The 25,424-nt window shown below is 33.1% G+C and overlaps 2 protein-coding genes across 2 annotated transcripts in view; one reads left to right on the forward strand and one right to left on the reverse strand.

Moving 5' to 3' along the window:
• Window positions 1-25,424, reverse strand: part of LOC126769120 (angiotensin-converting enzyme) — a 174,374-nt gene that overhangs the window by 141,060 nt on the left and 7,890 nt on the right. Inside the window, exons 2-8 of the mRNA XM_050487690.1 lie at window positions 18,924-19,082; window positions 18,425-18,665; window positions 17,767-17,849; window positions 17,125-17,331; window positions 16,523-16,692; window positions 15,953-16,077; window positions 3,201-3,444 (exon numbers count right to left, since the gene is read on the reverse strand). Coding sequence (XP_050343647.1) covers window positions 3,201-3,444; window positions 15,953-16,077; window positions 16,523-16,692; window positions 17,125-17,331; window positions 17,767-17,849; window positions 18,425-18,665; window positions 18,924-19,082 — 1,229 coding nt within the window. The remainder of the gene's footprint in view (window positions 1-3,200; window positions 3,445-15,952; window positions 16,078-16,522; window positions 16,693-17,124; window positions 17,332-17,766; window positions 17,850-18,424; window positions 18,666-18,923; window positions 19,083-25,424) is intronic.
• LOC126769178 (uncharacterized) lies at window positions 11,749-15,792 on the forward strand. The gene is made up of 3 exons (XM_050487821.1): window positions 11,749-11,853; window positions 14,955-15,116; window positions 15,460-15,792. The coding sequence occupies exons 1-3, from the start codon at window positions 11,793-11,795 to the stop codon at window positions 15,669-15,671; spliced, it is 435 nt and encodes a 144-aa protein (XP_050343778.1). The 5' UTR covers window positions 11,749-11,792; the 3' UTR covers window positions 15,672-15,792.

Consider the following 25,424-nt stretch of genomic DNA (forward strand, 5'->3'; position numbering starts at 1 on the left):
TAGGGATGAAGATAGGAAATATTTGTTAATATTACATAAAACGTAAATTGCAGCTTGTCTTATGTAAGAATAATTAAATTGCAGTAAAACCGCAAATATGGTATATTAATTGTAATTTCATGTACCATATTGCGTTAAATCGGAACAGTTTGTCAATCAGGCATACACATATATCTCAATTACATAACAATATGTAATATATAAGAAACTACTTATATTACAGGAGCTAAGATACTAGAAGTAAATGGAACGGACTCAATTTAAAAGATTATAGCAAATGACTTCAATCTTATAATATAAAACGCTTTTAAAAGCAACAAAGGTTATTAATTTGGACTTTGAATAAAGTTTCAGTTCTTATTTAGTAAGGTATACGTGTCAATAATTTAGTAATTGTATAAATTTAAAAAATAACTTTAAATTCCCTAAATAAAATAATATAAATATATTTAAAAAAAAATCTGTAACATACTTAACGCTTCATTACAATTGAAAACTATTTGTATTTATTAATTTTAGTTTAATTTTATTTCCGTTAAAATATCTTATGTTGAAAAAATTGGGGTTAATTGGGGTTATCGGGGTTATTTGGGAAATATAATATATATATAGTTAATAATATATAGCAAAATTGCGGGCATTTGTCATTTTAAATAGGAATCGCTGCAGCCTATATCGGGTACCGCAGTAATAAAACTTTCAACTTCGTTTTCAAGAGTCAAGGCCGGGTCCGACCGCAGCTACCTCTTCCAATATAAACTGGAGCAAATGCTTGCACGATCTATAATTAATTGCATGGAACGTCTTATATTGCATACACATTTCGAAAAAAATAAACTTAGTGAACATTCTAAATGACGTTCCATTCGCGTTTTTTAAGTTTTTTCTTAAAAGCCTTAAAATGTGAAAAGTTAGATTTTTTTTAAATGATATATTCGTTTTTATTTTATAAAATGTATTCATATTTAAAATAATTGAAAACATAAAATAGATATAACATATTTATATCGCGTGGAATGGTGGCAAAAATGCTGCTAGCATTTCCCATTTGAATCGTAATTCCGATCCTCTGGGCGAAAATTAACCAGCTCTTCACGTATTGTCTGTGCCTTAAGTGTTTTTTGTATTTAATTTATATTAATGTCATTGAATTGTACCTGCATGCTTAGTCATTCAAGGAATGCACTTTCATGGTTATTACCAGACGCCATCACAATCAAATTACAGGTTTAAATTTTTTGACTTAATTAAATACTTAATTATTTTATTATTAATGCTGTTTTATCCACGTTTTAGCTTAATCAAAATAAAACATTATAATTAAAAATGTTAATAGTAACACAGATCATATAATATCGTATACTGTTCATCATCATATACTGTAGTAATATCAAGACTAATTCTATTTAGTGAAATATCTGTATGGGAATCATTTTGGAAACTTTATTCTTGGACAAAACTATTTTGTTGGAGATTTAGTTGAATATAATAGATAATTAAATCTACGTGTCTTTTGTTTTATTTTTCAACGGAACGTGTGAATTTTCAATCCTAGACAGTTGAATAGTTAGCGGTTTCGAGTCGTGTTTTGAAATTACACTATTTAAATCCCTGGCTCGGCTTTCTCTTCCAATTGAATACCTTAGGGTCAAAAACATTACTTTCCGTTACTCTTTCTAGTTCCCATTGTCTTGTTTTGCTTTATCTAATAATTGCTTTACAGCTAAGGACACTTCCTTAAAAGTTAGAAAATAAATTTTAACCGAATGCGAGTTCAAATCCGGGCAAGCCCCGCAGATTTTTCGTTTGATTAATATTTGTTTATAATTCATTCGTTATCGGCGACGAAGGAAATCATACTGAGTGAGCTTGGTGAAATAATATCGCGTTGTTGTTGTTTACATTGCTTTAATTTTTTGTGGATATAATATAAATATACACTTGTAAATTATTACTTAAGTGTTTAACATTTGTACTACTAATAGCTTTTATTATACTAGCGTTTTAACCGCAGTTTCACTCGCGTCATCATTCAGAATTGCTTGCGAATTGCGAATTTCCATTGGTCTTCCTTTAAAAATTAAGAAATTTCATCTAAAGTTTCATGCCCTTTATCACCATCTTAAGGATTAAATAAAAATAAAAAAACTTCCTAGCTTACTATTTAAAAGGAACTTAAAAACGAACGTATGCAAATTTTTATGGCGCTAGCCCTAATAGTTTGGGCTGTATGTTGGTATTTCAGCCAGTCAATTATTCTTTAAAATATTATATAGATTATTTGATATCTTATACTCCAAGTTTTAAAAGACTGCTGATTTAAAAATAAGACCGCTTTTTATTTCTTGTGTAGGTATATCTTTTGATTCATGATGAAATTTGTTTTTGTTATTAATTTCAATGTTTACATATGTAGATGTAAACATTGAAATTCTTAAATTATGAAGCAACAAAGATTGCTCGTGACCCAACCCACCATTACTTCCATGCGCAGCAAAGCGTATATATGTAACCGTGTTACGTTATAATTGCGTTATTAGCAATTATCATTATCTAATACATAATAATCGTTTCATCTTGCGAGCTTCTTAATGTATATTTCAATTATCTATTTAGTAAGAACGAAATAATAACAAATCGTAATTGAATGGGAAGTCTCTAGAAGTTTATAATATAAGTAAAGATATATCTTTACTTATATTATAAACTTAGTAAGTTTATAATATAAGTTTATAATATAAGTAAAGATATATCTTTACTTATGTTATAAACGTGAAAGCAACTCTGTCTGTATGTTATACTTACAAGGCTAAACCACTAAACCGATTTTGATAAAATTTAGTATGTAGCAGTATGAAGCTGGCTTGAACCCTGAGCACCCGCCCCTATCCCCTAACGAATACTAGAAAATTATATATTCTGGTAAAAAAAAATTATTATTATGACGTAACAATTTCAATACGTTCATAATAGCCAAGATGGCCCAATGACTAAAATCAAGAGTAATGGCTTAAGCCCGGGCAAGCACTGAATTTTCAGGGGTTTAAGTTGTGTTTATAATTCATCTCGAGCTCGACGGTAGCTGTATTTTATGAGACCCTTGCGATTAGCCCGAGTGTTCAAAGTTTGGTCAGGAACATATTGCTATATGAAAAAGAAATAGAAAATAAGGGATAGCTATACTAATCTCAACTACTAACCTGAGCCTCCACCATTGACAGTTGTATTGCTCCTTTCTGACTTCCCCGCTAAAGACGTCCCACCGCCATTTGTCCATAACCAAGGCAAATGGTAGAAAGGCCAACTTATCCATAGCCTGGGTGAACAAATAGTTGATGTCATGGGCTGTGTCATCCACAGAACGCTGGATCAACCCCAGAGTCTGGAGGTGTCGAGGTGATGAGACCGATAAAGCAATGGTCTCCCCAATAGCTTCATGAAAACCTGTAAGTAAAAATTTGGTTATTATTTTAATATAAAACGATTGAATAATATTATTAGTAAATATTTAATGTTATTAATCTAACGAGGTTTGTGACGGGAATTTAGTGAAATAATGTAGAAAATAATATCATTTAATAATTAATTTCAAAAAACGAATGCGAGATGAAAATAACTCAATGAAAACTATTTGGACAAATAAATCCACTCGTTAGGGTATATAAAATACATATTTGTTCTGTATCCAGTCTGCATACATACAATAGTATAAAATGCACAATTGTTCATCTACCAAACGTATTTGTATCACTGGTATCATACGGAAAATTTACATTAAAGCCAGACGTACGCGTGAGGTAACAGCTTAGGGCGCAAGCCTTGTACTAGCAAGTCTTTCCTTAATTTTGTTTTTTAATATTTTTATACCATTAGGAAGCATACAGTACCTAATGAATACATTCTATGGCAACTGAATATATGTTATATATGACGTCATATTAAATTCAAAATTATACTATACGACATAATTAAAGCAAAAAAATGTATGTGGTGTAAAACCAATGGTTTTAACTTTTAACACACAGATAAACAATTTTACTTAATTTATGGTTATTTTACTGTCTTTATCTTAAAAATTGCGTATTTTTTTATAGAATAGGTAGGTGGACGAGCATATGGGCCACCTGATGGTAAGTGGTCACTAATGCCAATGAAATATTAACCATCGCTTACGTCGTCACCAACCTTGGGAACTAAGATGTTATGTCCCTTGTGCCTGTAATTACACTGACTCATTCACCCTTCAAACCGGAACACAACAATATCAAGTACTACTTTTTTCCTGTAGAATATCTAATGAGTTGGTGGTACCAACCCAGACGAGCTTGCACAAAGCTCTACCACCATTATGTAAATGGAATACAGATTAATAGCCACACCTTATTTTGAATAGCCAAGTATATAATCTATTGTTCAAACTAATTAAAAAATAATAAAGTATATAAAAAAGCTGAGCAAGATGTATAAACATTTTCTTTATTATGAAATTAACTTAATGTATTTATATTTATAAATAGATGATCTATATTATGTTATACAAAGCTTTTTATGTAATTGACACAATTTTATTTATTTATTTATTTATTTAACACTTTTTGCATAACATATACATAAAATGAGAGAAGTAGGAAACAATCAAAGAAAACAAAAAATGGTGCGCAAAGGCGGTCTTATCGCTTATAGCGATCTCTAACAGATAACCTTTGGTGAAAGAATTTTGTAAGAGAACGGGTAAGTGCATTTACATATAAAAAGGAGATACTAAATATTTAATAAGCTACACATATCTACATCCCACTAACCACAAATAATAATACATACATACATACACATACATACACATATACATACAAACAAATATAATTATATAGCATATACATATTATATATAATTATAAAGTATAAAATTATATATAGATAAATTATAAACCACATACTATTTCATACATACATACATATGTACCTTACTTGGAAATGGACAAATAATAGCTTTTCAAGCGGTATTTAAAAATACTTAATGAATTCGACTGCCGAATATCTGTAGGCAGTGCATTCCAAAGTTTGATGGTTTTTGCAGTAAAAGAGTTACTGTAGGTTTGTGTCCGGCTGCAGGGGGTAACAAGTTTATTATCATCCGAAGAACGCAGGTTGTGTGCGCTGTCGCAACCAAGAAATTTTAAGCGTTTAAGGTAGGATGGTGAGTGATCGATATAAAGAATAGAGTAGAGAAGAAATAAGGCGTGTAGATTTCTTCGTAGTCTGATTGGCAGCCACTTTAACTGAGAAAGTTGTGAAAAAGTGAACTGCGAAAGTTTGATCATGTCTCTGAGTACCGATACTCAGACCAAAAATAAATCTTATGGCTATATTTTGCAGCCGTTCTAATTTATTTAGGGTATTCTTGAGTTAAATCCATGTAGCAGACATCAGCATAGTCCAGTATTGGTAAGAGGAACGTATTAGCTAAGCTGATCTTTGCCTTGATAGGCAATAGGTTTTACCATCGCCTTAAAAAACCAATGATAGCGAAAATCTTACGACTCATTTCAGCAATTTGAGGTACCCAGGAAAAGGAAGCATCAAGAAGTAGTCCAAGATTTCTAACAGTCTCTTGCATGTGTAATATTTGGCCCTCAAATAAGATTGGAGGTAGATGTTTATCTTGGACCCTCGTCAGAAGCTTATGACTGCCAAATATAGCCACTTGCGACTTGCTCGGGTTCACTTTGAGACGGTAAGATTTACACCATTCAGATATCTTTGCCAAATCATGATTCAAGGTTGCAGCTGCCTCATCGATACTGTCTAAAGGAGCGGTAACGTAAATTTGTAGATCATCAGCATATAGATGATAAGAGGAGCAGATAAGTGAAGAGAGAGTATTAATGAATATAGAAAAGAGAAGAGGTGAGAGCACACCACCTTGCGGGACTCCGGAAGGAATATCTAGATAGGATGAATATTTATTATTAGCCATTATGCATTGCTGTCGGTTAAACAGATAAGAGCGGAACCATTCAATGACAGTAGAATCTATGTTTAGCGATCTTAGGATTGCCAAGCATATGTCATAGTCGATGTTATTAAAGGCATTTAAAAAGTCAAGGAGAGCTAGTACAGTCACGGATTTGTTATCAATACCCTGGCGAATGTCGTCACATACCTTAACAAGAGCTGTAACTGTACTATGGCCTAATCTAAACCCAGATTGAAAAGGGCACAGGATTTTATTAATAGTGAGGAATTGGTTTAGTTGAGAGTGAACAACACGCTCTAATACCTTTGAAAGAAATGGAAGAACAGAAATAGGTCTAAAATGAGAAAGAAGCAAAGGATTGGAAACTTTGGGAATAGGAATCACGAGAGCTTTACGCCATACAGAAGGGAAGGCACCATGTAATAAAGAATAGTTAAATATATGGCATAAAGTAGGCAAAATACTGTTAAGGGCAAGAAGTATAAGTTTTCGACTAATTCCGTCACAACCGATTGCATCAGATTTGATGCATAGGATGTTTTTTTTTTAATTCTCCCATGGTAACAGGACTGAATTGGAAAGGAGGATAGCTAGGGATTGGCAATGAATGGAGATAGTTGAGTGTGATGGATTTGTACTGATTGTTTAGAGAGGAAGAGGAAATAAAGTGTTTATTAAGATCATCGAGATTGAAATTGGCAGAAAACGTTTCCCGCTGACGCCCTATCCCTAATGATCTCAAAAACTGCCATATCCTAGATGTTCCGCATGTATCCATGATGTAAATTTAATTAATTTTTTTTACAAGTCATTAGTATTTTTTGTATTAAGTTAAATATAATATTAGAAATTTGTTTTCGTTACAATCATTTTATAAAACACTGAATCTTGTCGACTTGTTTTACATTTTGACAGAATTATAAGAATAATTTATTGTTTTGTGTAGCAAGATATAATAAAAAATATCAATTCATTAAGACCATAACGATAATTTCTCTCTTTCTAACATCGTTGTTCTGACATTCGCTAGAAGAAGACACGGCATTGCTTAACCAATCACCCCCAGAAAACTTACAAATAAAGCCGTAACAGTTTAAAAGCTATTGAGAAAGCGAACACGGAAGTTTTCGATAGTCGGGCGCGTGCCGGAAATGACGTTTTTTTAATCCAATAAATATACGTATACCTGTAACCGGTCACTGAGATATGATACAAGACTTCACTTAATACTAACTAGAAAGCTAGATATCTATGACACAACTATATACACTTTACATGAAACGGGCCAGTGGATAAAATACAACAACAACGCAAGTTCGCGAAAATCATAGGTAATATTTATATGGCAGTTTGAATTGGTTATATTGTTGGCCGTTGTATTTAAATCTAATCGAACTATGATGATAATTTTAAACTTAAATATAAATAGAATTCAAATTTAGAACAAAGTTATTTTTCTGTAATATTAAGGTAATAATCTAAATGCAGGTTATTTATAATATCAGATATTTTGTAATGATAGTAAAAAGAGTTACGTAGAGTAACACCATATATCCAATTGCTGAACTAATTCCGGGTCATATTTTGAGGAGACGGCTTGGAGTATACTGTATCACAGTCGAGCACGAGATGAATTCTAATAGCTACACAACAAATTTCAGTAGCATTCCGATTTGAACCCACTGCCTTCGGTTAACACGAGATCTAACTACTAAGCCACCTCGACTCAAATCTTGTAAATATGCCTGTAATGTTTTCTTGGTCAATTATTTAAAAAAAAAAAACACAAGTAAATCAAAATGTTTTATTTCTATATCCTATGAAACAAATACTACACTTGAAACTGCTCTATTGAATGTTACATCATTGAATTCAGCTTTCATTCAACGCAGATGTAACTTGGCAATAAAAGAGAAAACACATACGCGGTCTTTATTAGTAATTCAACTTGCAATTTCAACTAAACCCAAACAAACTTTGTTAAACTTGACCTCGTTGCTCGCTATATTTTAAAAAATAGCAATGATCTAGACTATCTAGATGTGTCTAGATTTATAAATAAATATATGTCAGAGATAATAAATTTAAGCGGGTATACGACGTCACTTATTAGAATAGCAACACCACACACAACGTGATGTATGTCATGTAGGTTGGTCGGTTGTCAGGCGTCAAGTATGAAAATTAAAGACGGTTGCCTATTTTATTATGTAGCTGACTGATAAAAATATAAAATATATGATCATTTTGTCGAGCGACCCCCTTGGTCTCTCGGTCTCTTTACGAGCGCACTGACTGATTTAATAAAATCAACATATTGGACGAGAATGGCGGCCATTAAAATGGTAACCATTTGAATCCGCGACACGTATATATATATATATATATATATATATATATATATATTTCAATATTCTGTCTTTTGTCTCTAAAATTAAATTAAGTTCAACGACGAAATTTATTTTTATAGTTCAAATTCATACAAAGCTTTCGAATATGGATAGATTTATGAAAATCGTGATTTTATTTATAACTTCGATATGAAATTATAAGAAAGTCACATAAAAATTAATTAAATGAATATTTAAAATTATTTACAATGAATATTAAAGAGAATAGCTTCAATTTAAATAAAAAGTCATTTCTAGTAACAATTCGATCTCTAAGCGCACACGAACAAGATGCGCGTCGTTATATAACAATACCGTAATCGTTAGTATTAATTTCCGTGACTTCACTATTATGTGTTGAATAAATTGAGGTGTAGTTTTAACCGACTTTAAAAATATGCGTAATGTATTTAATAATAATAATAATAATATCCTGGGATATTGATCCCACACGGCCATCTGATCCCAAATTAAGCTTGTACAAACCTTGTGCTATGGAAAGCAGACAACTGATATACTACATATACTACTTTTTATTTTGTAAATACATACCTATATAGATAATTACACCCAGACTCAGGACAAACAGATATGCTTATGCACATAAATGTCTGTCCTGGGTGGGAATCGAACCCACGACCTTCGGTGTGAAAGGCAAGTATCTACCAACCACGCCAACCGGCTTGTCTTCAAAAATGTATTGGTAATGTGGACAGACATTTGTGTGCATGTTCATGTCTGTTTGTCCTGAGTCTGGGTGTAATTATCTATATAAGTATGTATTTACAAAAGAAAAGTAGTATATGTAGTATATCAGTCGTCTGGTTTCCATAATACGACCTCTGCTTAGTTTGGGATCATATGGTCATGCCTGAATAATGTCCCAGGATATTATTACAAAAGCGTTGTGTTAGGAGTGAGGACAATAGCTTAAAGGGTCCGTATATCATAGCACTATTGTAACAAGCAATATAAAATATAATCTCTGAAAATTTTACCTAATTATTCAAACAAAACTAATTTAGGTAATTAGTGATTTACAATCAATCAAAATCAATATGCAGGTTTCCTCACGATGTTTTCCTTTACAAATTAAACGCTTGAAAACTTAGTGGTGCTAGTGAATTTGAACCCGCAACCTTCGCTTAATATTCACGTTTCCTAGCCACTGGGCCATCATAGTACTTTCAAGACAAATCAGCTACTAGCTGTAATCTGATTTTGATGAAGGGTCAATAACCTATCATTAGTGATTAACATATTAAAAATAATTTCTTTTTTTTTTTAATTATCAGCAAATCACTCACCTACATCAGTTGCACGCATGCGCAATGAAACGCCGTATCATACTTTGCGGACACGCTTGAACCAAATGTCGCAACATAGGAAAAGATAATTATGTAAATCTGACACCACCTAGACAGTGCAGTTGCGAATGTTAACATATCCGAAAAGTTCCGACGACGCGTGTCTAGTGTCAATAATAGAGTTAAAACTTTGTCACTGTAATTGATTACTTCGGGTGATGAGAATAACAACACGAATTTTTTGTATTTTATAATGACATGGTTGTAACACATGATGTAATAACATCTAAGTTATATGTCAGTCTTTACGTATACGAGGTTAAGTTATTTAAGCGCTTGATGACGAAGCGAAAATTTTATTATATTTTAAAGAATAAAATAAATGTATGCACTCTCCATAGTATAAAACAACCAAAAAAACCTCAACCTTCTCCCCAAAAAGGGAGAGGAGGCCTTAGCCCAGCAGTGGGACATTAACAGGCTGTTACTGGTTACTGGTTACTCTCCATAGTGTGAGGAAAAAAAGCAATATTAATATTTAGGAAATAAATTACACCTCATGGTTTGAAGGTATTTAATTAAATTTTTTTTCGCCTATTTTTTATTTTTTACAAAAAATAGTATGTACGTTTGCTTCTTAAAATTCTAGATTCTGTTCATAAAATTCTAGATGACATGCAAAAAATACCAACTCGAAGCAAAAGACAACGGAAATAGGACATAGTATCTGCTCATCTAAGTGGGTACCACCTAAGGGTTACCTCCAATTATATCACCAAGTAATCTAGGAAGTATCCCTGTGTTTCAGACTGATCGGTCAGTTGTGTAATTGAACTCAGTTATCTTAGGTATTAGGAGAATTTGGATTAATCCTAGCATCATAATGTGTAAAGGATTATTTTTAACAACTCTGTCTTAAACCAGTACCAGTAGTCTGTGAATGTCCCACTGCTGGGCTAAGGCTTCCTCTCCCTTTTTGAGGAGGAGATAATATGTTACACATATGGATATAATATCTCTCATTCTCTGGCTCTAAGATATTATATTACTGGCTGTGCGAGATGGTGACCACTTACCATCAGGTAGAACAATTGCTCCTAAATGCTTATACTTTAATAATTTTATTTCACCAAGGAATTTTTCCTTGGTTAATATTTAATTAAAGGTTTAATCTATTTAACCCTGAATCGATAGTCTTTAATCTGTTCCTTGGCAGTGTGACACTTTTGTGCGACTTAATATCAATGAGATTAAAGGTTGAAACCACTGGAAGTTTCGCTATAAACATCTTCTACAAGACATCACAATACAATGACAATAGATTATTACAAAAAATGTTGGATATTTTTCTGTTCGTTATAAATTAATAAGTTTTATTGTGATATATCTAAATTACAAATTATAATTATAATACTGAATGCATATATTATTATCACAATACAAGTTTTGCTTAAATAAGCCGAGATGGCCCAGTGGTAAGAACGCTTGAATCTTAGTCGATGGTCATGCTTAATTTGTGATTATAATTCATCTCGTGCTTTACGGTGAAGGAAAACATCGTGAGGAAACCTGCATGTGTAATTTCACTGGTATTCTGCCACATGTGTATTCCACCAACCCGCACTGGAGCAGCGTGGTGGAATAAGCTCCAAGCCTTCTCCTCAAAAATGGAGAGGAGGCCTTTTGCCCAGCAGTGGGGCAGTCACAGGCTGTTACGAGTTTTGATTCGACGTATACGGTATATCTCAATATAAAATTTTAGCAATATAAGTTTTACATACAAGTGAACATTTTTAATTCGAATCACCATATACTCGATTTGCAACACATTGCTTTGAGCATGAATAGCGCAATTGTTTACGGACTGCCTAGCGATATAGAGTCGCATGTTCAATCCTGACGCCTTGGACTATTATCGTCCCCACTCTTAATACAAGCTGTGCACTTAATTGAATGGCTATATAGGAATATTAGTAATTCCTTAAAAAAGGGCATTGCTAGTATACTTTAAAAAAGCTTGTCAGTGGACTACAGTCGTTTGTTAATTAAATTATCCTATCGTGGCATCAAAGTAATTCAGTCAAACGTACACCCTTCAAAGTGTTGCCAGTTCGAAAACATGTATTCAAAACTTAACGCAGTGGGAGTATTGATTACATTGATTTTGTGCTTCAAATTCGGTGAGCATTTATTTTAATTATTCTATATGTTATAAAATAACTATTCATAATCATGCTGGTTTTTACTATTTCAAAGTGGTGGAATTTAATAATTATTTCTTTTTTTCTCTAATGAGTATTTAATGAGATTTATTAAAAAAATTTTTAACGATATCGAAATTTAATATACTATTTAATTATTGTAAACGTTTAACCATACAATAATTGCTTTAAATGTAATCACCTCTCCCAGGAGGGTTAAGTTGCTAATGGAAGGTTGTCATATTGAATTACATGTCCTTCGCAAGCGGCTTTAGTAAGATAACCATTAATAAAAAATATTTCTCGGACACTTATTTAAGTTATCTTCGTGCTTAACAAGTTTGAAGTACCAGTAACAGCCTTAATATCCCACTACTGGGCTAAGGCCTCTTCTCCCTTTTGAGGAGAAGTGTTGGAGCTTATTCCACCACACTGCTCCAATGCGGGTTGGTGGAATAAACATGTGGCATAATTTCATTGAAATTAGACACATGCATGTTTCCTCGCGATGTTTTCCTTCACCGTCAAGCACGAGATGAACTATAAACACTAATTAAGCACATGAAATTTCAGTGGTGCTTGCCCGGCTTTGAACCCACAATCATCGGTTAAGATTCACGCGTTCTAACCACTAGGCCATCTTGGCTTCCTAGGCCATCTCAGCTTCAAGTTTGAAGAAGTATTCTATATTAGTATTGTCTGAAGCATCAAGTAAATACTTTTAAAAGTGCTTAATATCGCACTAAAAACAAATCCAATTAAATCAAGATCTAATTATTCAATATAGAAGCATTACACTTTCTTATTGATTGACAAATTAGAAACTAAAATCGAAAATACCTGACCTAAAACGAACTGGCGATTACATAGTTTACTATGTAGATTACAATAAAACGTATGTATTTATTAATCTTACTGAATTGAACAATTTCTTATATATATTTAGCATAATGCTTACATAAAGTTAAATAATAAGTTAAATTCGTCAGTATCATATGACAAGGAAAGCATAAAGTTATTAATTTTTATTGTTTTGGTTTTGAAAAATGTCTCAAAGTTATATCAACTTCGAATCCATTTTTATCATATTAATTTATTGCATGCTTAAAGTGATGAAAAACTAACAATAGATACGTATTTCATATCTGTACTTTAATACTAAGAAATCGAAATTATTATTATTGCAATATGTTTTCATGAATATTATAATAGATTGTAACGATGACATGAAATAATCTGCAAATGTTAATGGAATTCTTCAACTTAACGTGTGATTAATTTAACAATTCTGTCTTTTTCTTTAATATAATATATTAGCCAATAGCCGAGATGGCCCTGTGGTAAGAACGCGTGAATCTTAACCGATGATCGTGGGTTCAAACCCGGGCAAGCACCACTGAATTTTCATGTGCTTAATTTGTGATTATAATTCATCTCGTGCTTTACGGTGAAGGAAAACATCGTGAGGAAACCTGCATGTGTCTAATTTCACTGAAATTCTGCCACATGTGAATTCTACCAACCCGCATTGGAGCAGCGTGGTGGAATAAGCTAAAAAACCTTCTCCTCAAAAAGAGGAGAGGAGGCCTTTAGCCCAGCAGTGGGACATTCACAGGCTGTTACGGTACGGTACGGTCTTTTTCTTTCGAATGTCAAATCAATGATGACAGAAAGAGACCGCTTTAAGTAAGGCCGTTAATATTTAAGATATTGTTCAAAACGTACTGGAGGCAGGTTCATTTTACTTGATATTAGTCCAATTGCAATACCGTATCCATTTGATAATGGACTTGTTGACGAGCCAACAAGGTGTCACAGTCTTTAAAAATACATCTCTTTTATAGTTAAGCGCATTTTTCATAATTTTCAAATATGATTGAGCTAAGTTTAAGATATTCTATACTAAATATTACTCGTTTAAATAACATAAAAATAGTCTGTGTTCTGCAAATTATAATTCAATGTCAGTTATTATTAGAACTTGTGGTCACACTAGTCACGTAGCAAATTCGAGCCAAGTTCAACATGACTCAACATTTAATCCAATTCAAAGGTAGTTGTTAGGTTTCATGTCTAATATTATATTTCTTAATACCCAAATAGCCGAAATACTCAGAAAAAATAAACAAAAAAGTAACATAAAGAAACAGTTTGTGTTAAGAGTAAAACATGCTTCTTATTTTATGTCACTAGATGGTGTTAATTAATTTTTTGAAGTTCCTAAATCGCGCTGTCTAAATTTTTTGTTATGCGTACTATCAATGTTAAATAATTAGATCAAACTAATTAAAGTTTCGTGAACCCCCGATTACTTTGGGTTCGGTGGCTAAGACCTCCTCTTTAAGGAAGTTATATAAAGAATGGTTAATTAACAATATTTATGTACTATGTGAAAGGGACTTTAAGTAGTAAAAAATATTAGAACGAACGTTGTTTTTTCGTTAGTTTTTTGGTATTTTATCATTATTCATAGCTTGACCAATTGCTTGTGCCACGATGTCAAGCAAAGTAGAGGCGTAGATGCAGGAAAGCGGACCCTGGCGTTACTAGGCTGGGAAAACGCTAGGCAGAAGAAGAAGATAATCAAGTAAATAGAAGACATATCCGGAGACTTATGCTTAAAGTCCACTGAGTCCCAACTTCTAAATTTTTTTATATATATTTAAAAATAGCGATTTTATAATTTAATATTTAGTTTAAATTCTTTTTAAATACCACCACGTTACCACTTAGCAGTTCTACTACCGAACAACACTTACAGAATAGTACTACAGATTTCAAAGATTCAGACAGATTGGAAACCGCGACTTATAACTTATAATACGTGTTCTATAAACTGAGCATTCTTAACTTTCTTTGTTTCAAGATCGATAGAGCAGCAGTGCTATTCCATAAGAATAAATGTTTTCAACCGACTTACGTTGATATACTATTTTGATGCGTGTATTCTTAAAATTCTATAATCATTATGGTCAATGTCGTATATCACTTTCGGAGATTTCACGACCATTTTCTACGGTGAATTTTGAGTTTGTGCTCACAGAATTTAACCCTAAGGTAATTTATTTTTATTGCTACAGCCTACTCAATATTCTGTTACGACTGTAACAGCGCCTTCGATCCGAGATGTGGGGAAGAATTCGACCCATTCAGCCTCGGGGTCGTGAATTGCTCTTTAAGGGACCCCCCGGAGCACATAGACCCTGTTGCACCAACTTTCTGTCGTATGATTAAGATGGAGAGTAAGTATAATATATAACAATTTATATTTAAAGTAATCTATGGTCAATTTAATCACCGACCATTATTATCAAAATACACTGACCGTTACCATAAATATGCGATGAGATAATAAGATTTCTTGAGTAAACGTATATTTTTTATAATTCTAAATTTGAATTTGAATATAATCAATGTTCTTAAATATCAAGATTTATAATAGGAAGTAAATAATATACATAACCTAAAACATCACATAATAAATTTTAGAGAAATGGCTATCGAACGAAAAAACAAATATTTTGGTGATTAAAGAAAAACTTTTGAAATAAACAAAATCTTACTCTAATATATCTGTTTTCACAGTTTATGGCAAAGTTCGAATTGTACGAACATGCGGCTTTCTCGAAGAAGAAACAGGAGTACATATGTGTAAAAGACAAACTGGCAACGGCGATCTGTTTGTGACTTACTGCACTTGCAACACAGATCTCTGTAACGGAGCTCCTAAACTCGGCCATAACATGGCACTAATTTTAACAGCCTATGGAATTTTAAAATTGAAAAATATATTATAATCTTATCAGAGTGTTCCTATTTATTTTTGTAAAAGTGTTATTAATTATGAAACTTGTAACTGCCAGATGATTGAAATAATTAAATATGTACTTGCCCATGAATTAAATCATGTTAATAATATGTATTTTTTTATTTATGAACCGCTTTTGTTTGTGAAAATTATTAAGCAAGAAAACAATCGTTCGTCTAGGTTACCTCGTAAAATCCTTTTGATTTATACCACGATGCCACACATAATTAGTTATATATATACATATGTATAATTAAATAAATAACTAACCTGGATTAGCACCATCTCTGAAGACCTTAGGCTGGTTTCTGTAGGCAAGGAAGTACTGTACGTGCGCCATCTCATGGTGAGCCGTTATCAAATCCTTCATATCAGGGTGCGTGCACATCTTGATGCTATAAACAGAAAACTATGGGTAATTAAATAATTTTAAGCAGTTTTTAATCATCATATCGTGTATGTTGTGACATTACTAAATTACATATTAATTCTTGAAGATCGAAAATTATTGGAACTAATAATAAAAAAAATCTGTGTTATCATATATGCTGTTGTGTCTGATTATTGAATTTCTTTTCATTTTTTGTTGATAGAAATTTTGATTCAGATGCAAGAGAAGAAGACGTGGTAAAATTTGCTAGAATTTATTCAAAATGTTTAATAAACGGACGAATTCTCAGTATAAAACAGAGAATGGACATTACGAACCAATTTTAACACTTGGTGTAAGCATACTTTTCCTTCCTTCATAAATTGAATGCGAAGTGTTACTCTTTCATAATTGTTTATTCAATATATCAATTAGCAATTTAATTTATTTATTCTTGAAATAAATCATACCGGAAGTCATGTCCATTACAAAAGTCCCAGGCGGAAGGCTGACAATGAATATGTCTATCCGCTGGCTGCTGAAGCACACTCAGCGCCCAAAAGTCATCAGGCATCGCTGACATATTCATTGAAACGAAGAATTCCTCGGCTAGCTGGAAGGTCGTTACAGGTGTGTAACCCTGGGAAAAAAAATTCAGCCTGTTCAAACTGGTCATATTATCTCATTGATTTAGTAGCTACCTTTTAAAGCTTCAGAATCTAAGCTCCTTTTTTCAAACCACAGATCGATCCAATATAAAGTAATTGGGTTTTTTTCATAATGGTGGTGTTTACACTCCATTGCTTCGAGAAGTAAAGTTGTTGGTCTTTTGCTTGAACTTTTTATAGTTGTGTTGTATTTGCTTTCCATCGGGTTATGAGAGAGCACTAATGTTTGCGCACAGACTTGTCCGCGATAACATATGAATGACAGTCTAAGCCGAAATTGACCAGAAGAAGTTTGTTAGGTGCACATTATTATATGTACATAGTGTTTTTTTAATAAAATAAATTAACAATCTAATTAACTTACTAATACTTGAAAAGCCAATACAGTAAGATATCAAAAGTACCTGTTGCACCATTTCTGAAGTAACATCCACAAGTTTCTTGCCAGGATATGGCAGAGTGATGGGTACGATGCCAGACCAGCTCTGAGCCCACATGTCACCAAGCACGTGCGCTGGGATTGGAGCTGATCGTGAAATACGTTCGGGGCCATACGATTCACGCAGACGACGACGCACGTATGCATGGAGTAAGTCGTACAATGGCTTAACCTGCAATCAATTTTAATTTATCATTTTTCAATTTATTTTTAATTGTTTTTTAATGAATCCAAGTTGAAAATAAACTAAAAATTAAATTAGGTTTTTCAAACTACCATAAAAACATTTATAAGGCAGTCGTAAATGGACCATCTGGTTGTGTGTGGGCATAACCACCCATGAACCCGTAGACATTGGCACTGTGAGAAATATTAACCAGTGCTTACATCACCAATGCGCTATCAACCTAAGGAACTAAGACGTTATGTCCCTTGTGTTTTAATTGGTTCACTCACCCTTCAATCCGAGACACAAAAATACAAATTATTGTTGATGTTAAATAAGTATTAAGTAGGTGGTAGCTATACAGCAGACGCAGCTCCATCGGGGTAGCTACAACCCACAAAGATCTACCATTAACTCTATACTAAACAGTATGAATCTCACCTGTTCCCATACTTCATCAACATCTTGCCTCATATTTTGTGTTTCATACGGGAACATCCAAAACGCTGATGCATCCGTAAAATCTGTAATTAAAATAATATACACATAAATTAATAAAGATAAATTGGCCCAAGAAGAATTTTAATCGTTAAATTGAATTGCAGTGTTTTGCTATTCTTTTAAAACAGGAGCTTAAAACTTTTATATAAAAATAACTGGCTTTTTCAAACTTAATATTATGAATATTTGCAAAGTACTAAAACAAAATAACTAATGTGTATGTCTGTCTGTACGGGGTAATTTTTCAAACTAGTCTAGTAAGTACGTGCATAATATTTGTTAACCGCTAATATAGGTAGATAATATTATGTTCACCAAAACTATTTTAGACATATTTCAAAATTCCACCTGAATAAGACATAATGCGTTGTCTTGCCTCCGTTTGTAATTGTAAGCTTTCAGGTGCAGGTGGAGGACTTACAATGTATTAGAGAGTAGAGATGGTCGCTCAAGGTCGCAAACTCGGAATACTAATGAGAACACTAAGCTCTATTATTCTACCAAATTAGATTCTTGACGTTTTGCAGTGAAAGTTCCCTTTTATTCAATAGCTGAACTATAGACTATCAAATAAACTTTGATGAATTATACAACTTACTGTTCAATCTCGCGGCTTGATTGGTCAAATCCACTAGCTGTTCATATAAATCCCGAATTCGCCTGCCCGTGTTTCTTCTCCATTCCGTCCAGACGTGCTGCAACTCATCCCAGTCCCGAGAGTGAGACATGATGAATTGCAATTCTGGTTGCAAATGCAAGCCACATTTAAATGGCTCGTTATAAGCGCAGATTTCAGCTGAGTTGTATACAGCCAGCATATCGTTGATTATTCGATTGTACTGTAAATTAAATTTTATGTTAAATATATGATAATATAATAATGGTATGCTTATTTATGTAATGAAAATATGAAACAGGTTTATTTTATGAAAGTCAAAATATTATGTAAAAGCCTATTTATTAAAAAAAGGTTTAATTTGCAAAGCTACTCTTCCCGGGAGTGGAACAGTAAGGTTGAACGTTGATGAAACCACGAAGAGCATCTAATATATTTATATATACGACATATTCTAAGAGTTCTTTGTAAATGTACACACCCTGTCCAACTGATCTGGAGGCAAAGCAGCGGGGCCTATGGTGGAAAGAAGGCGTAGTTGCCTGAATGTGCCAAAATCTCTGATAGCACCTCGAGGCACATGCTGCGCTGCTTCCCACAAGCCTCGCTGGAACAATGTGTACCGTTGCTGCGCTTCAAGCTGGAAAAAAAAGAATTGAAGATTTTATATCATGTTATAGATCAAGTCCAATCACATTTTGAGTTTTTTTATCTAATTTAGCCTTCTAGAAGAACATTATAAGGAAACCTACATATTCACTTGGTAGTAATACATAAGCCATGTATTTTTAGTTAAATACCACCTACTCATCATATGTTGTACCATTGAACAATAATACTTTTATTGTAGTGTCCAGCCAAGACAATGTGATTATAACCATAAAGGATATACCATCTTTGACCCCCCTCCCCAAAAGCCGAGATGGCCCAGTGGTAAGAGCGCGTGATTCTTAACCGATGATCGTGGGTTCAAACCCGGGCAAGCACCACTGAATTTTCATGTGCTTAATTTGTGATTATAATTCATCTCGTGCTTGACGGTGAAAAAAAACATCATGAGGAAACCTACATGTGCAATTTATTTCACTGAAATTCAGCCACATGTGTATTCCACCAACCCGCATTGGAGCAGCGTGGTGGAATAAGCTTGTCCTCAAAAAGGAGAGAGGGCCTTAGCCCCGCAGTGGGACATTAACAGGCTGTTACTGGTCAACATAATAAAAAATAGTCAGACGTGATTAACGACGGTAGATTGGTAATAAGCTAATAACATTCAACTGAGACCTCCGTTTAAAGTTTCCGATGAAACAAATGCAAATAATTTTCACGTTTAGGTAGTTAATTCATCTAACCTAGTTTGGTTCCAGCGCGTCCTTGACAAAATACGAAGGTCGGGCTTGGTTCTCCCCATAAAAAGGAGAGGAGTTGTTAGCCCAGCAGTGGGACATTCACAGGCTGTTACTGATCTTTGCCCCACCCATTGTTAGATTCGTGTAACCGGTGTTAGTAATGGTTAATATTTCTTACTGTGAAAAGATATAGCAATGTTGGTCACCAACTAACAAACGGTCCATTTTCCCGTCTACCTACCTCTATTAATACCATAAAAAATACTAAGCCGTAATTCTTTTAAGTATTAACATTCATATGTAACAATACATCTTTTCTGAGGTCACTATGACAGATTTAGGGCTCTATTTTGGACATCATAATGCGATATAAAACCATGGTCATCCATCGCAGTATACGTGTGACGAATTGACGGACGTGTCAAGTGAACCATTTAGGAGTTCCTTTTATGGAAATACGGGGTCATTTTTTGCATAACACAGAAGGGAATTGAGTAACGGAAGGTTAGGTTAGTTTTTGGAGTTGTGTGAATATCTAATGAATTTAATTATTTTAAAGGTTAGAATTTTAATATTTATTTCTTTATAAATATATTAAGTATTATAGAATATCGAGGTCCCTAACCTAACACAAGTACGATAAGAACTATTGGTAATTTACTAGTTTGGTCCCAATTTCCGTACACAGCTAGATAATATATTAAACTGAATTATATATATTTTTAAATAAGGACTTTTTAAGTTAATCTAATAATTAATACATGGATAAGCTATGTCGTTTTTCGCATTTTTGATATTGATGAAAATATTTTGGATGTATCTTGGAAAACATTCCAAAAAACTTTGTTGTTAGCGTTTTTAAAACTGATATATAGATTGTCGCGTAATTATAGGTCTTGTACGATTGAACATTTATGGACGAATTGCGTTTCATTTTCTTGTTTTAAATTTGAGTAAATAAATTGTGTAGCATTGCATCATAATAAGATAGATAAAATGCAAATTCAGATGATCCAAATCGTCTACATATTGTTCTAAGATTTTATTGACACATTCACGCCTTGATCCTGAACAATTCTCGAGATCTTTCCGCAATTAAATGACAAGTCCAAATCGAATGTAAACAATAGAATTATATATTGTTTTTATAACAGTGGTCAATAATTAAAGGTGAGTCAGATATAGCGTGATAATCTTGATGATGGCGATTTGTCACGTCAAATGAGTCACATCAATGTTACGTCCATTTGTAATAATATTTTGCCATAAGATTTGAGTTTTTATAATCATCAGTAGTTAATGTTTAAAATCTGAACTTGAAATTAGTCTAGTTTTTTATTTTTTTATTTTGCGTGTATGTTGTTGTATTCCACATTAATTAAAGTCTTAAACATAACACGCGGACAGTTGGTGTACTCTAACTTGGGTCAGCTAAAAACAAACATAAAAATTGATTTAAGGAAAGGAGTATAATTATGTTATTCGATCAACACTCGTAAATGCCATTAGTTCTACTTAAAACATGATTATAAAATTGAAAAATGTGTAGTTTTTCTGCGGACGATCAAATATTTCTTGCAAGTACGTTTTAATTAATATATATTTTAAAAAACCTTGCGACGACACCATCTCATTATTTACCTTTAATTAAACCTCTAAACTAATCGCGTAAAATCACAATTGTTACCATATAATACGGTCAAGTTCAGAACTACATTAATTGTTATTTAATTCAAATAAGTAAATTAACTTTTTACATTTGACCAAGCATAATTGTTCTAAATACTAATCAATTTTTTTGTATACATGTACTAGAATCTATACTAATATTATAAATGCAAAAGTAACTCTGTCTGTATGTCACGTTTTCACGATTAATCCACTGAATTTATTTTAATAAAATTCGTAAACTTAAACTTTTTGTACCATTTTTTTTTCACCTAAGGCGTGAGCAAAAACTAGTCGTTAAAAAGTTAAAATTGACAAGCTATCTTACAAACCTATTGTATTCATAGATTAACTTAAAACAGTAGATATTGTAACTGTGCTCGAAGCATTCAGGTTAGTTTCAACAAGTATACAAAGTTTCAACTTCAACGAGTTAACGATGCGTAAAAGCATACAATATAAGCAGAACCACATTTTTTTATATTACTTGGAACACTGGACACTTTAATTTTAGTCCATGTCCTCATTTCTCTATATTCGAAACTAACTCATTGCTTCAAATGCCACATGTCAATGCTGTAAGGAGTTTTATTATGTCCAACCTCCTTCATTGCAGTATCATGCATTCCCCAGTTTTTCTAGAACGTAAAACCAATAATAAGTATTATTGTATTGTAAGACATTATAGCTTTGGTGAACTTTTTACGCCCCCCTCTCATTGTTAGCGCATTGATGATGCAAATCGCTGATACTCCTCACAAGTATAACTAATACATATACCAGTTTCATCCAATTAAAAACATGTATATGATACTATATAGCGCACATGATAAAACTGTCGGTAAGTAGGTTTCAATTATTTATAGAAAGTAACCTTATTAGCCTTTTATTTTGTTTATGAATATATATCTAACGAAAATGCATTAATTGAATGATTTATTTTATTATAGTATAGGTAGGCGGACGAACATATGGGCCACCTGATGGTAAGTCGTCACCAACGCCCATTGGCATTGGCATTGTATGAAATTTTAACCATTGCTTATATCGCCAATTCGCCACTAACCTTGGGAACTAAGATGTTGGGTCCCTTGTGCCTATAATTACACTGGCTCACTCAGTCTTCAAACCGGAACACAACAATACCAAGTACTGCTGTTTTGCGGTAGAATATCTGATGAGTGGGTGGTACCTGCTCTGGCGAGCTTTTACAGAGCCCTACCACCAGTGAGTTCCAAGTCTCATGTAGGAACTAACTAATTATTATATGTAATTGGTTATTGGCAATACTTTTGTAAGATAAAATTGTTCCATTTAACATATCAATAACAATTTAATCAACAACTTTCAGCTGTTACACGAATAGAATTTTCAACTTCTACTGATTCATTTTTATACAAATGCAACACGATTCCAGCTATTGAGGACTTAAATAAGTGTACAAATCAAATTACACATAGCTACTGCATAGATCGTTGTTACGTGTAATGGTTCTTCGATGAATGTTGAGCACTTTTGTACAAATATACTTTAAATACATAAAAAGAATAACTTAAGATGTTTTATATCCGTATTCAATAACGTAATTTATCTTTAAAATCAACCTTTGAACAAAACGTGGTAATGACCTGTAAAATCTTTAAAAAATTCGTTAATAAATTTATGTTGTCATTAAACAGTCGTACTGACTGAGATTAGGGAAATACAAGTTCTCACGATAATAAATTAGTTTGCACTTGAAATCATTTTGAGCGTTGATGACGTATCAACATTGAGGTCAAAAAATTTATGAACCGGCTGAAACTAGAAGCATTTGCTTTATATTTTTTACATTGTTATAATTTTGTTTTTAGCAACAATATTTATTTTGGGTTTTGCAGATTGAAATAATAATGACGTATGCATTAGTAAGCAATTATTTTTAGCTTTATTTCTCATTGATTATTCTAGGATATCTTAAAAAAAAACTGGTATCGTAATATCTGTTTATGAATAAGCAATATCTTTAGATACAATTGTTTTTAAACAGCTCAAACTTGAATGTATTTTATGTAGAATTTTTTCAGAAGAAATAAAATATTTCAATATTATTTGTTTCCTCTTAAATTTTTTTGTTTTCCTCGGAGTTTTCCAGCAACCATCGCAGAGTAGAGTCACGGTACGATTGCGCAACACGGTGTCGTGTGAACGTCCTCTGTGTCCAACAATGGACGATGTGTGTGAATATCTCTTCGCATTGTGTGACCCGGCATTGGCGCTTATGTTAGATAATATTTACTGTTCATATTTATGTTTAACTAGTTTCCGTCGACGGCTCCGACTGCGAGTGAGGAATGAGGTGTTAGGGCATGTCCTTTTCTGCATCTCTGACAACTTATATGCAAAATTTCCTGATGAGCTGTTGATTAGTTAATACATGCAAACCTATCAAACAAATAAATAAATAAACAAATATACTCATATATAATATTAGTACGGAAATCCAAGGGGTTGTTTAAATATTATTTAATTATTCAACATCTCGTTTTGTTCCCTTCACGGAAGAGAAAAAATCCTGGAACCGAATGAACCTGAATCCTGAATGCCAGATTTATTTTTACCTGACGGCGGAGCGTATATGATTTCAGCTGGTATGTGTTGTTTATTTTTACCTCACAGATATGGAATCGCGATTCAAAGGAACAATCTTGCCGGCGTTCTTGCCATTTCACCACGCGGTTATACTTATAGCCGTTGTTTAGCTGGTTAGTTGAACAATGCTGTGTCTTCTTCTTTCGAATCTCAAATCAATAATGACAGAAAGAGATAAATCTGTATTTAATTAAACATCCGCTAAGCTACGTTTATAAACGTACGGCCTTATCGTTAATTTTAAATTTAAATTTTAAATACACGGACTTGCAAAGTGGTAAGTAGTAAGTGGTCACCACCGCCCATACACATTGGCGCTTTAAGAAATATTACCCATTCCTTACATCGCCAATGTGCAAACAACCTTGGGCACTAAGATGTTATCTCCCTTGTACCTGTTATTACTCAGGAACATTCATAGTTCAGACTGGAATAAAACAATACTAAGCATTGCAATTTAGCAACTATAGCATAAAATACGGCCTATATTTTAACTTGGTCGTGTTTTAATCAAACAATAACAACATTTTTTTCTACTACAAGGTTTCCACAATGACTTAACAAATATCAAATAATTGCTCCATTCATAACGCGAATCGAGTTCAAGTTTACAAACAAAAGTACAACCGAACGCTGAAGTGCTAACATAATTAATGGAAGCCCTTTCTGTTGTGGCACACTCCTTTTTTCGCAAGATTTGTAATCATGTAATTGATTTCCAACCTTATAGCATTAAAATAAGTATGCTTGTTGTTTGAAATCGAATCGATATGGACAACTAAGGTCAGGATCGAGTGGATGTTTAATTAACGTTTGGCTAAATAACGTAGGTAGTATGAAAATTGTACTATTCATGCCAAAAGTGTTTCAATTTAACAAAGAAATAAAACTTGGTATTTCGATTAATGCTAAAAATCTTATATAAAAATATAAACTTTATATTTTTAGTAATTTCAATTTTAATTAGATTTTTTTTATTGAATAGGAAGACGAACGAGCATATGGGCCACCTGATGGTAAGTGGTCACCAACGCCCATAGACATTGGCATTGTAAGAAATGTTAATCATCGCTAACATCACCAATGCGCTACCAATCTTGGGGACTAAGATGTTATGCCCCTTGTGCCTGTAATTGAACTGGCTTACTCGCCCTTCAAACCGGAACACAACAATACCAAGTACTGCTGGCTTGCCGTAGAATATCTGATGGGTGGATGGTACCTACCCAGACGAGCTTGCACAAACTCTACCACCAGTGGGATGGGATTATGAGAACATCTATCAACAGACACTTTAAACTCTGTTATGTGTAGCAATTTACGTATTATTAACA

Source organism: Nymphalis io, chromosome 6 (assembly GCF_905147045.1).
Source record: "Nymphalis io chromosome 6, ilAglIoxx1.1, whole genome shotgun sequence".
Taxonomy (NCBI): Eukaryota; Metazoa; Arthropoda; class Insecta; order Lepidoptera; family Nymphalidae; genus Nymphalis; species Nymphalis io.

Excerpts from the sequence above, each read along its gene's own strand:
- LOC126769178 (XM_050487821.1), top strand. The coding sequence starts at position 11,793 with ATGTATTCAAAACTTAACGCAGTGGGAGTATTGATTACATTGATTTTG. Across the intron at positions 11,854-14,954 it reads GATTTTGTGCTTCAAATTCG|CCTACTCAATATTCTGTTAC; the intron begins GTGAGCATTTAT and ends TTATTGCTACAG. Across the intron at positions 15,117-15,459 it reads TCGTATGATTAAGATGGAGA|TTTATGGCAAAGTTCGAATT; the intron begins GTAAGTATAATA and ends CTGTTTTCACAG.